The sequence below is a fragment of the Dermacentor andersoni genome, chromosome 6, assembly GCF_023375885.2.
Source record: "Dermacentor andersoni chromosome 6, qqDerAnde1_hic_scaffold, whole genome shotgun sequence".
Classification (NCBI taxonomy): Eukaryota; Metazoa; Arthropoda; class Arachnida; order Ixodida; family Ixodidae; genus Dermacentor; species Dermacentor andersoni.
Window position 1 is genome coordinate 165,791,125 of NC_092819.1, and position 12,976 is coordinate 165,804,100.

At 47.4% G+C, this 12,976-nt stretch overlaps 1 protein-coding gene across 1 annotated transcript in view; it reads right to left on the reverse strand.

The window, feature by feature from the left end:
- The window catches only part of SamDC (S-adenosylmethionine decarboxylase), a 122,079-nt gene extending 111,819 nt beyond the window's left edge, over window positions 1-10,260 (reverse strand). Inside the window, exon 1 of the mRNA XM_050172026.3 lies at window positions 9,998-10,260. Coding sequence (XP_050027983.1) covers window positions 9,998-10,113 — 116 coding nt within the window. The 5' untranslated portion in view covers window positions 10,114-10,260. The remainder of the gene's footprint in view (window positions 1-9,997) is intronic.
- Between the last annotated feature and the right edge of the window lie 2,716 nt (window positions 10,261-12,976).

Below are 12,976 nucleotides of genomic sequence, written 5' to 3' on the forward strand. Positions count from 1 at the left end.
ATGGGTTCGTGGTAGTGATAGCGACCAAAGCTCTACTTTTTCTGCGTACTCTAGTCATTTTGAAACTCAGGATGTGGTTAGCATGCCCAGCCACTGAATGCAAATTGCAGCAGTGACGAGTGGTGGAATCCCGCTGGGGCTGATTGTGAAGAAAGTTTCCTTTCTCTGTCCACTCTCGCGATGGTGACGCTAAAAATGAGGAGGAGGCCTGACGGACACAACGTTGATCGTCCCCACAACAGAATGGATGGACGATCTGCGGAAATGACAAGGCACACCAAGTTTTTAGCACTTGTCCTACAGTAAAGCGCTACAATGGCTAGTATGCCCTCATGGGAATGGTAGACCGAACTGCTTCTCACTGCTAACACTGGACTGATACTAAGAAAATACTCTGTCCGCAGGCACCACGCTACACTGAAATTAGCAAAACAATGTCAATTTATAAACTGATATTGCCAATTATCTGGTGTCCTTGTGTGTGTGGAGGGCATAAAGGTCCTGGCAATGAAATGGTAGTATCTTCGTTTTTGCTGCAGTTGCACACAAACAAAATTCTTTGAAGTGATCGGACTGCGATCTACCGGCGGAGAGGACCAACCCAGAAATTAAAAATAATTGCTGGTTTCAGATCTTCCAATGTACTTTGCGCTTAGCTACCATCTGTTATATTTTTTCTTTTTCTGCTCTTATAAAGAAGAAAACTCCACATTACTACAATATCAACAACCCTACACAAAATAGACTGGCTTTGAAGCTGTGACCATGCACCGCACTTTTGTACATTTAGCACATGTAGTATTGGGGCAACCCGTTTGAGCAATATGATTAGGTTTTCAGTCAAAGCACTGTGACAGGTGGGAGAAACTCGTTGTCATGCCCGGTCGAAATAATACCATCTGAAATCTTATTTACTTATATTCATTTTTGAAAAATCACTATACATTTGCTTCGTATGAGTTATATACTAGCTTGCCTCGTCAATCTCAAAAATGTATTCCCTTTTCGGGAGACGGCCTTCGTGAAAAACGACGCAACATGACAGTAAAACATCCAGCAAGGTTCTATCCAATGAAGGGCGAAATTGTGCACTGAGAGCGTGTCAACTAACGTGCGAGTGAAAGTTGAATTACGATTGTTGTAAGCTTGTGTTGCCTCTAGCACGAGCGAGGAGTGTTAGCGATGACATTGGTGTGAAAATGGTCAGCTCGGTCTGCGATTTGTTCTTCTGATCTCCACATTGAACGTCGCAGTTGTCACGGTGAGAGTACTTCTGTGACATTATTAGCCCAGAGGGCTGGGAAGGCTCGAGTGGTAGCTCACCTTGAGGAGTATTAGGTAACAATTATTAATATACGTACTTTTGCGATCATGAAAAAGATGCACAAACACCACTGGTGTTGTCTAACTATTCGTAAACAGGCCCCCAAATTTCAATTGGCCCACCCCCAAACATTAAATAGGCCCACCCCCAAATTTCAAGTTGGCACACCCTCAAATTTAAGTTGGCCCACCCCCAAATTTCAAGTCGGCCACGCCCGATTTTCTTTTCGCCCAGCCTTAAACTTGGAGTTGGCCCAATCCCCAATTTCGATTGGGCCACCCCTAATTTTCAAGTTGGTCCACCCACGAATTTCCATAAATCGTCCCCCAAATTTCCAGTCGACGCACCCCAAAATTTAGGTTGGCCCACCCCCATATCGCCCCCAAATGCAGATTGGCCCGCCTCCACAACACCACCAAATTTATATTGGCCCACTCCAATACCACCTGCAAATCGAGGTTGACCCACCCCCATATAAGCCCCAAACTAACTCTGGCCCACCCCTCGATCACCTTAAATTTAGGATGGCCCACTGCAAATCATCCCCCAATATAGGTTAGTCCACCCATCACCCCCCCCCCACCCCCTATTCAGCTTGGCCCACCCCCATGGTTAGGTTAGCCCGTCCCCAGGTTACCTCCAAATTTAGGTTTGCCCGTCCACATATCATCCCCAAATCCAGGTTGGCCCACCCCCATATCAGCCCCAATCTTAGCCTGGCCCACCCCTCTATCACCTCAAATTTAGAATGGCCCACTGTAAATCACTCCCAAGTTTAGGTTAGCCAAAAGCGAAACTTACAAATAACTCAGAAACATCGGGAAATACGAACTGCGCGCTAACCAATATATTCAGGAGCTGACGATAGCCAAAGATAACTTTAATCATGACCTTCCGACTATTCTACGATCAAATCCCAATAAATTCTGGCGCTTACTTTCAGTGAAGACACCTGCTAGGCAGACTCGGATCTCATCAACTCTGATAAATGCGTGTCAGCTCTTAACGACTACTTCACCTCAGTCTCCTCCAACTCTCATGACGCTCCCATTGAACCAATACCACCACTTTCAGTTAAATTAATGCCAGACATCAAGATCAACCCTGATGGCATATGTAGCCTCATTAATTCACTAACCACCTCAGCTGGGTGTGATGGCATTAACGCCGAATTACTTGTTAACACCAGTAACATATCCAGCCAGGTACTATACATAATATTTACGCAATCCTTAAAGACCGAGAACTTGCCCGACGACTGGAAAAAGGGCCATGTCGTACCAATCTTTAACACTGACGACCACTCCCGCGTTATAAATTATCGCCCAATTTTTCTGACCAGTATTCCTTCAAAACTACTAGAACATATAATCTCATCCAACCTAATGGCTCACCTGGAATCTCAACTTCTTTTACCCTCACCAGCACGGCTTCAGAAAACTATTTTCATGCGAGACCCAACTCGCCGAGTTCACCCATGATATTCTGCAATTCATGGACCTTCATTTGCAGATTGAAGCCATTTTCTTCGATTACTCGAAAGCATTCGACTGCGTTTCCCACAATCACCTACTTCAAAAACTCGCATCTATCGGAATCCCAAATAGCTTGCTTACCTGGCTTGAACACTTCTTAAAGGGCGTTTCCGCATAACTTTTACGTCAAACTCTTGCCTTTGCTTCGAGTCGACAAATTCGACTTCGCCCTGCCATCTGCTAGCCACCTGGTTAGCACAGATGGTAGAGCGGCTGCTCTGGAAAGGCGGCGGTCCGGGGTTCGAGTACCGGATCAGGATGAATTTTTCTTCAACTGCGAGGCTTTTCTTTCGAGGAACCCGTATGGGTTTCCTTTGTAGCAATCGCTACGATTGGGTAGATGTCTAATTTTCCCTATATTAATTAAGGTAAATTAGTTGAAAAAATAGGCAAGGTACGATGTCCACGATATCTGCAGGAAGGATAGCTTTGGTTTAGCTTTTTAACACGGCAGAAAACAGTTCTGTCACAAACAAACTGAACGCCAAACCATCTGGAAGCACAACTATTCAAGCGTTGGCCGAAATACGTTCCGGGGACGTCTGTAGTGGGATACACCCCAAATTAGGCATTGGACGGATGTACTATTTGTCTACAAAACGCTGCACGATTATTGGGGCACGATGTCGCACGGACGAATTGTGTTACGCCCCTTTTTGAGTAGCGTCAATCAGCGCCTTTGTCACAGCCGGTGTAGACTCGTACCGGCCGAGTTTAGAAACAGTTTGGCGCTCGTTGGCCGCCTTTTGCGTCATTAAACATGAAACATTCAGTTTAGAAACAGCGGCACGGTGTGGCCCATCAGAGGCGTAGCCAGATATGTCGATCGGGGGATGGGGGGGTGGGGGGGGGGGGGCTCACGTTCCAGCTGGGCCTGCTCCTTATAGACTTTGTCGAGGGATCAAATACATGAATAATAACTGCATCGTCATTGCTAAAGGTGCCCTAAACGAATTCTTGAACGCTACGCACTGTCAAGACCTGTAAAATATGTATTGTTTTCATAGAAGAATATATTCGTACGTCCCAAAAGATTGTGCTAGAAATAACTGATATCAATGCTTCCACTTTTTTTTGTCTATTTCATAAGTAAACAAAATATCACACGAACTTTAGAACTATATAAGTTCAAAACCAAAAACGTAAACGCCATGAAATGAACAAATTGAGGACAAATATTTAAACAAGGTTGTGATTCAAGAACCTTAATTGTTTATACGAGGGGAAGTAAAAAAGTAAAGGGACATTGGAGAAAAGGTACATTTACTTTAACGATAGAAAACTGAAACATACATTATTTTTCCACGTAAACACCCTGTACTTCAACGCGCTTTGCCCAACATTCCACAATGTTTTATTCCGTCGGAAAAAAGTTTTTGGGTTGCATTTGTAATCAATTTTGCACCACATCAATGACTTCTGCATCGGCTTCAAATCCCCTTCAATGGTCCAAAGATACGAAAATTACTTGCAGCCAGGTCTGGACTGTATGGCGCGTGTTCTAGCAATTCGAATCCCAACTTGATCCTTTATTGTTTCGGCCGTCCATTTGGCGGAATGTGGCCGACCGTTTTCTTGCTGCAGGATGACACCTTTTCGCAGTTTTCCACGACGTTTGGATCTGATTGCAGATTTCGGTTTAGTTCGCAACACATCGCAATAGCTCTCACTGTCCACAGTAGGGTGAAATGAACGGCTACCGCACCTTCCATGTCCCAGAATAGTGTTAGCATAAAATTACCAGCTGATGGTCGACGTTTAAACTTCTTGATTTCTGGTGATGATGAGTGTTTCAAAACCATGCTCGCGGCCTTACATCCCGGTTCATGATGATGTATCCAAGTTTCATCTATATTAACACTTTGCTGTAAAATTGCATCTCCCTCGCACGATAATGGGCCAAATGTTTGCGCGAGTAGTCCAACTTTTGTGCCTTGTGCTGCGCTGACAGTTCTTTCGGGACCCACCTTGCACGCACTTTCCGAAAATTTAGCCTGTCGTGCAAGATGGAATACGCTGAACCATGACTGCTATGTTAAGCAATGGCGATTTCGTCGAATGTGATACGTCTGTTTTCCATCACTATAGTCTCAACGACTTTCAAATTGTCCTGTCTTTGCCATCGATGGCCTGCCCGATCTTTCCTCGTCACACAAATAAGTTCTTCCCTGTCTTAAACGCTCTATCCATTCGTAGATATCGCTTCGCGATAACGAACTGTCACTATACTGCGCTTGCATTCGACGAATAATTTCCGCAGGTTTAACACCTTCCGCAAAACGAATCACTGCCTTCATTTCCTCCATGGTGCAGATCGACAATGGAACCGCCATGTTTAACGAAGCGGGAATAAGAGCGACACGTTCCATAACAGTGTTGCAGAGCGCTGGATACTAGCAGTGTTACCAAGCCCTAGTGCGAGGAGTTGCAAAAGTCTTTTTGACTTCGTATTTTTGTACATATGCAACAGCCATGGAAAGATCTCAATGACGCTGTCCTTTGTTCGAATGTATTGCGCAGCTGTCACCGGTCGTGTATTGCGAGTAACTGCACCAAAATTATAGTCACAATAGAGATCACATATAGAAAGAAGGGGTTCTGCAAAATATACATTAGAAATGCGAATATGCAATGGAATATACAAATGTGAAGATACAGCTTGATGAAGGGCAAAAAGGTCTCACTGGAAACAAAGTTCAATGCATGTATACACAAAACCTCGCAACAAGATATTTAAATATACGTATAAGTTTCCAATAAACCGATGTATCTAAGCGAAAGCCAGTGTATATAATGCGTCAAAAAAGGCAAACGTTGCGCAATCACAGATCAGAGAATCATTATGCCCGCCCCCCTCCCCGATGCATCGCGGCCAGCGTTTCCCGGTAAACATTACGGTTACATACGCTCCAGTTGCCGGGAAGCGTGCGAAGCAGTCGGAGATCTTCAAATGTTATCGCGTTCCACTTTTAAAGGCGAATCTCAAACCCCTTCCAAATTTTCTCTCTTGTGGACACAAGACAGCCACCATCGTCGGCTCACCCGTCCCCCCTGCCCCCAACGATTTCACTCACGCATACATGATGTTATCGCCCTTGGAGCTTATACTCAACATGACACGACGGCAGGAACGCGCCTGGACTGTACGTATAGTTACTATCGCAATAATAAAAGAGTATCCAGCAAATGGAGAGCCCCGTGGCCCATTACTTTCCGCAAAAGAAGAAGTAACAAAATTGAACCTTGCCCCAATTTGCTGCGCCGCAACAATGTCCTTTCTTCTTTTGAGAGGCGGGGACACCGAGATTTAAAAGAAAAACGCAAAGGAACGCATGTTCGCCACAATCGAATGCCTACTGTGGGCTGTGGCTACCGAAGGAATATCGAAGAAAACGAGAGACGCTTGGCCCACAGAGACCCATACTGATGAGTGCCCTACGACAAAAGACCTTCCGGAGAGGTTGCAAGAACATCGAAGTGAAGGTGATGCCCTCAAGCGAACACGTTGCAATCCGTCTTGTCCCCACAGTCATGACGGCGAGCGACCATTGTTTCTTTTTCTGATCTGTTAGCCAGAAAGCGTCCAAAACTCTGCCAGGTCAAGATCCACTTGGCCAGAGAAAAACGCGTACCGAAGTGCGCCGCGCGGTGGTCGGGGTAACACGAGAAAAACGCATGCGCTGTCTCTGGCAGCCCGCGGGTAGCGAGAACAAGAAAATTGAAGAGGCTGAATGTGTCCTCGCGAATAGAAGTCAAAGTAGAAAAAATATATAAAAAGTGTAGTTACCTTTGCTAGCTTTAGTGTATTGCCGTGTATGCTTTGGTGCAGGTGAAAAAAAAATGATATTCACTTCTGTGAGATGACGGCACAAATGAACCACCACAACACTTGGTCTCATCGGACCTCTCTGCGTGCTTTGCCAACTTATCTGATAGTGTGTTGATTTGGCTTGTCTCGTTGTATGGTCCGATGTAAGACTTTAGAAAAGTCAATGGACCTTGTGCCATAATACGAGCACCACGTGGCTACCACGAGGCGACGGGAGCTCCCATTTCTCCGCGACGAATCAAGAATTCGACACGGGAGGCGACTTCAAGAAGCGCCCAGCCATCTCCGCGACGAATCAAGAACTCGACGCGGGCGACGTCATCACCCTGCCCCGCCTGGTTGCTGCCGACGAGAACTCGCCCACACTGGTTCCTGCCGACGAGGGGTCGCCGAAGGGATTTAAGGGAGAACCGGCCCATTGTGAGGATAGAGTGTCGCTTCCAGCCGTGCAGTCGGTCTGATGCTACCTGTACGCTATCATCCACTATCCGTAACTATTGTGTAAAGTTTTTCGTTTCTTCGTCTGCGGAACGAGCCCGTCTTTCGTCCTCCACCCCGAAGTCACAACAACCTTTGGCATCAAATGTCTTGTGAGAACATTAAACCTCCAATGTTCCGGAATTAAAAATGTAATGCACGACTTTGGAAATGTCAATGGTCCTTTTGCACCAAAAGTTTGAGAACTTTATGCCCATAAAGTTTCGAAATTGAAATCAATGCCCTCCGTAGATTCCGCGGCCTCTGCGAGATGCCACGACGAGCCCACTCGCCATCAAAACGCCCCTGAAACTGTGCTCGGATGGGGCTCCTTGAGTTATGTGACCGCAGGTGCAAGGGTCTTGCCACGAAATCCAGCCCGAGTTCGCAATGTTCGCGCCGAAAAGTCTTTTCGAGTATCAAAAAGTAATTCTAGACAAAACCCAGAATGATTAAGCCCCCCCCCCGTGGTTACGCCCCTGTGGCCCATCACCATTAACGGTGCCGCACTGCGCGCCTTATTAATACGCAAATCAACTTGGTTTGTAATATGGCAAAGAAATAGTTGCGAGCGATTTCTTGCGTGAGCGATTTCTTGCGTGAGCGATTTCTTGCGTCTCGTTCGTGTAATTTCATTAAAACTACTTCTGCCTTTCCCCTTACATAAGGTATTCGTCTTCCGTCAATAAAATTTAGTTGACAGTCAGCGCTTGTGTCTCGTCCTTGTTACTTTGTGGATGCATGTGTTGGCGCCATCACAATTTTTATGTCGTTCGTGTAAACCGACTAACGAGCGGCGCGGAAGAAGGGTCCAATACTAGGGAAGCAGTTGTTACACTACACGTGTGCATCGAGTAGTTATCGCCGACAAACCCTTCCAGCAGCAGCAGCCGCCACCAGGGCATTCCATACAGAAAGGGAATTCACTTCGCAGGTTTACATTGGGTTGGCACTTAAATGAGGCAGTTACGTGCACCAAGTTTCTGACGACGGTTTGGTCCAACCCTGCGCCGCCCGAAGCAAACATTACGTCCCACAGTCGGCGAGATCGGGCGGGCGACTTCCTGGAGCCCAAAAGCGGCCACCCCCCGCAGACCACGCGTGCGAGAGGCGCAGATGGATGAGCGGGGAAAACCGGCCATTCCGAGCAAGTGCGGACTCAAAGGCGCGCCAGGAAAGCAACAGATTCGCTCGTACGGATCCATTATGGCGATCGTCTGGTATACGCCAATGAGACATGGCGTTGACGCACCAGCGCGTGATTGCACCTAAGCAGACCACCATGCGTTTGCTCTTTGTTGACGCTTTGCGTATTTCTCAGGCGCGCATGTCACCTGTACCAACGAGCCCTCGCCTTTGTTTCATCGGTAACCCGAGAAGGCGTCCAACAGTCGCAAGATGGCGTGACGCATCTAGGGAGATACCCGAAACTGGTCCGGAGTTTATTGAAAGGGGTGCTGGAAGGCTAGCTCTAGGTACGCAAGGAAGACCTACAGACGAGGCAGGGCAGTATAGGGAGGCCCACAGCAAAATGACTTAATGATATGGCGGAAAATACAGATGGGGGTTATCTGAAAGCGTAAAAAAGACATCCAGTAGTTGAACGGACTTGAAAACGCATTTTTCTGGCGTTGCAGACTGATAGCGCACGCGACCTGAAATTTATTGGGGCGCAGGCTTAGTACAGTCTGTGGAAAGCGCCAAGTCACCTAGGTGCGAGGGCACGTGGCTCATCGAAGCTCGCGGGGGCTGAGTCTTGCCTCTGGATCCGCCAGCGCACATGATCCCCGCGACGAGATTGAACGGCGTCGCGCTTCGTGGTTCTCCCTGTGTCAGCAATGCGCATTCAGGATGGGCCCTCACGCACAAGGCTAGCAGTGTACGACAATGGTGGGCCGTTCCTTATCGAGAATAAATGCCGATAGCCGTAATCAGTACAAGTATATAAAGCCACTCGTAGATAATTCCCTCAGCGAGCTCGCGATTGCTGGCTATCGAACGATATGCGAACAGTGAAACCGGGTGCGCTGTCTCTATGCCACACGAAGCGTGCAAGCTGGGCCGTGAGACGAGCAGCAAGCTCACGAGCAATCACGCGGACGTCACGCGATACACGTTCCAAGGTATCGCCGAGAAACAGCTGATTTGGGCACAGTGATTCATTCGGTATAGGCGAGCGATAAGCGCCACGCATGACGCCAGCACCGGTTCGGTCGGCGATTGGCCATTCCCGGCGAATAGTTACAGATTCGACTCTGGCCGGCGAAAGCCGGTGCGTGAAAAAAAGCGGGCAGCGCCGTTCAGGCCAACGTATATAGATACTTTTTTGTTCAGGCGGCCGTGTGGCTCTCGCAGACGATAAGAACGATAACTCGGAAATAAGCTTGCACGTGCAGCGCGCGATAGCAGTACTCGGCTGCCTACGTACTAATACGACGGTCATCGAAACGTGAATCAAGTCGGACGGGTTCGTAGCTGCATGCACTGACCGTGCGATATATGCGCGGAAGGCCTGACGTTCGCGCACAGAAAGTCTTGTCCGCTATCAACCGCACACTGTAACTACGAGAAAGGCTGCGCACTCGAAAGGTCCCCAGCCTTGCAGTGTGCAGGTACGTAAACGCCAGTAATGAATGGGGGGCGCGTAGGGCAGAGCGCCCGCCGACTTCTCCACTGCACGGCTTCAGAGCAGTGGCGTAGGCCTATGCATCCACGCACTCAATGCGCCTCAAGTGAGCCTACTTTAACTGCCGAGATCTAAATAGTAGATTTGCGATGTGGTCTGCCTAAATAGCGCAACAAGAAAGCTTCAAATGTGCAGAAACGGTTTACCTGGAGATCCTGCGGAGGTCGCAGTTATCATCCTTTCCGTCACTGCGGCTGAACCACACCTCCAGTAATTTCTCAGTTCCTTCAAAAAAGTCAGAATAATTGTTCTGCACATCCATTTCGACAGCTTGAAGCGTGCGACGGGCTCAGGACGGGAGCACACGCTGCCGCTGAGGCCGCAGGTTCGAACGGGCGATGGAACGACGGCGATGCACACGAGTCTGGACGATCCGAGTGCGCAAGCTCCAATGCCGGTTGATGTGCGGGCAGCAACAACACACTGAGCAGACGACTGATCGCCGGAAGTTGATCAGTTGACGTGCGTCACATCCTAAGGAAAAACACGCTCGTGTCGCGAAGGTTTTGTCAGTTACAAGATGATCTTTTTTAGTGCACTCCTAATTGATCTCTCTTATTTATAATTTCAGTTCAATTGTGCAATATATGAATATATGCTATAAATTATACAGGTGGTGTCTAAATCCACGGCTCATAGGTAGCGTCGTAGACAGTCGTAGTCGTAGCTACGGTGGCTAGAAGGCGTGCGTCTATTTGTCGTACAAAAATCCCTCACGTGACCTGATCCTAGGTGCCTAGGGACAGCATTGTTTAGGGATTTTTGAGAAGGCGCGATGCTGGCGCCGAGCGACGCCGTGGCGTGTTCGTCCTCGGCGTGATCGTTCTCTGGACGGCGCGTTGTTCAACATTGCTCATGTAATCGTGCGTGCGTTGCTTGTGTGTTGGTTGTAGGTTCTGTGTTACTTGGCGGAAAGCCGTGAGTAGTGGCGGTGCGGCAATGCGGCTTTGGCCTCGATGAGCTCTGGCACTACAGAATCTGCGTTGTGTGACCCGTGCTTTCTTGAGAACCCGGCGGTGGTGACAATTGAAATATCGAAGTGGCCTAGCGCCTCGGTAGCGAAGTTCTGCGAACCGCGATGTGGCGTCGCCGTGTCCGACTTTGCTTAACGGACATGGAGGGATGTGCTGCTCGCTGCAAGTCATGTAAATGCAACTGCGTCGACCGCCCACTGTTCAGCGCTGAATGTGTGTTTGGTGTGCTGTGCTTGAAACGAGTGGTGCAGCCGTGCAGAGGGGGTGGCGGAGTAGCAGAGTGGCTCCGTTTGCGCATTCACAGACATGTGCTCCCGTATTGGTCTCATTAACGGCTGTCGCGGGACTGTGGTGTGCTAGCTCCTTGCCTAGTATGAAGTTTACGACGCTAACACACAGCATGTTCATGTTTTTCCGCGCTATATGTCATTTGCATGACGGCCGAGTTGAAAACGAGACATATCGCTGTGTTCTTTGCGTTTGTGTGCTGTAAATTACTTTCTATTGTGGAAGTTCTGGGAGTCTTATTACGCAAGGAGTGCGAACGTAAACATAAACACATGTGTGTCTGAAATTTTGAATTACCCATACTACCCTTTACGACTGATAAGTGAGCTACACGGCCTGTGTTAATCAGCTACCGTATGTTGCGGCGCTCTTTCGTGTGGTAGAATGGTGCATGGTGCGCGTTTATTTCTGTACTGTTGTAAAAACCATTTGTTTATTCACTCAATACAAATGTACGGCTTCTTCGCCGCAGTACAGCTTAGTTACGCGGTGAAGCATACTAGACGTGGGAGGGCGCCGCTATCAGCCAGTATTAGTATGTCCTCTTAGTTGACCTGAGAGGCGGCGGGTGCGCGAGTGTATAATTTAAGAACTCTTATTATGTCCAGTGACAGTGGAGATCATTAACTGTAGCACCAAAGTAGTGGACCACTACCAGAACAAAGGCATGTAGTATGCACATCTCAATTCTTGTGCTTATGCCAGTCTTATCTTTTACAGCAATAGCTGCTATGGGCTAACTCCCCTGGTTGTTCTGATGTCTACTGGTGTTGTCACTGGAATTCCCGAATTTCTTGCTAGAATATTGCAAATAAAGTTCTCATTGTGCTGCAAGGATTCAAACATACGATCAAAAGAGTGGCAGTCCACAATTCTACATTTCAGCCACTCTGCTGAAGGTACAGTCGTGGTGAATACCGATCCCGGAGAGCGTGATCTAGCCAACAGGTGCCTAGATTGGCTAACACCTGCTCAATATCTGCATACTGTACATAGAGCTGGCATCCACACCTTCACGTTCTTACACATCACCTCCCCACTTGCGAAGGCAGTCCTATGTTAAGTTTTCTTGCATGTGATGACAATGATTGGGTGCATCTGCTTCATTAATCTTCTTCTAGTGCTTGGCTTCTCAGATTTACTGGATTGGGCTGTTGGTGTCTCGTTTTCCTCAAGCACAGTGCGAGACCTAGCAATGGGTAGCCCAAATATAGATTTGAGAAAACCAAAACGAATTCAGCAGTAAGAAGCTAAAGGGTTGTTTTGGTGTAGATCAGTGGATAAGTCCGGATATGAAAGAGGAGGAAGAAAAGCCGAGTTCAACACTTCAACACTGAGGCACAACTCCCACAAATAAATAGGACTCTTACTTATTCTACTTTTTTAAGGAGATTACCGACTTGCATTGGCAAGTGTTCACTTCAGCAAACACTGCATGAAGTAAGCTTCCTGTGCATATTTCACCAGCTACTGCATCATTGTTTCACATTATGAGTGAAACTGCAATTTTCTTTATGCCACAACTTGCCCAATTTTGTGTTTTGCAGTGGGATGTTAGCAGTGCTAATAAGGCACCTAAATACTCATGAATAGTGATACAGAGAAAAAAAAGTAAGAAAGCAGTGGCTTTTTGCGCATAGACTATGCATACACCTGGTGCTCTTATGGTCATTTTTTCCCTATCTGCTCAGCCATTCTAAACAAGAAAAGTTTATACACAGTTTATACACAGACCACAACTAAACCACAGGTATCGTTGGTAAGCAAAGTATATTTATTCGGTGACATTTTCTGCAGCCCTGCTATTGAGCTTTCCTTCCTTCCTTTTCAGCTGTGCAGGTTCATTAAGAAGTGATGATACAG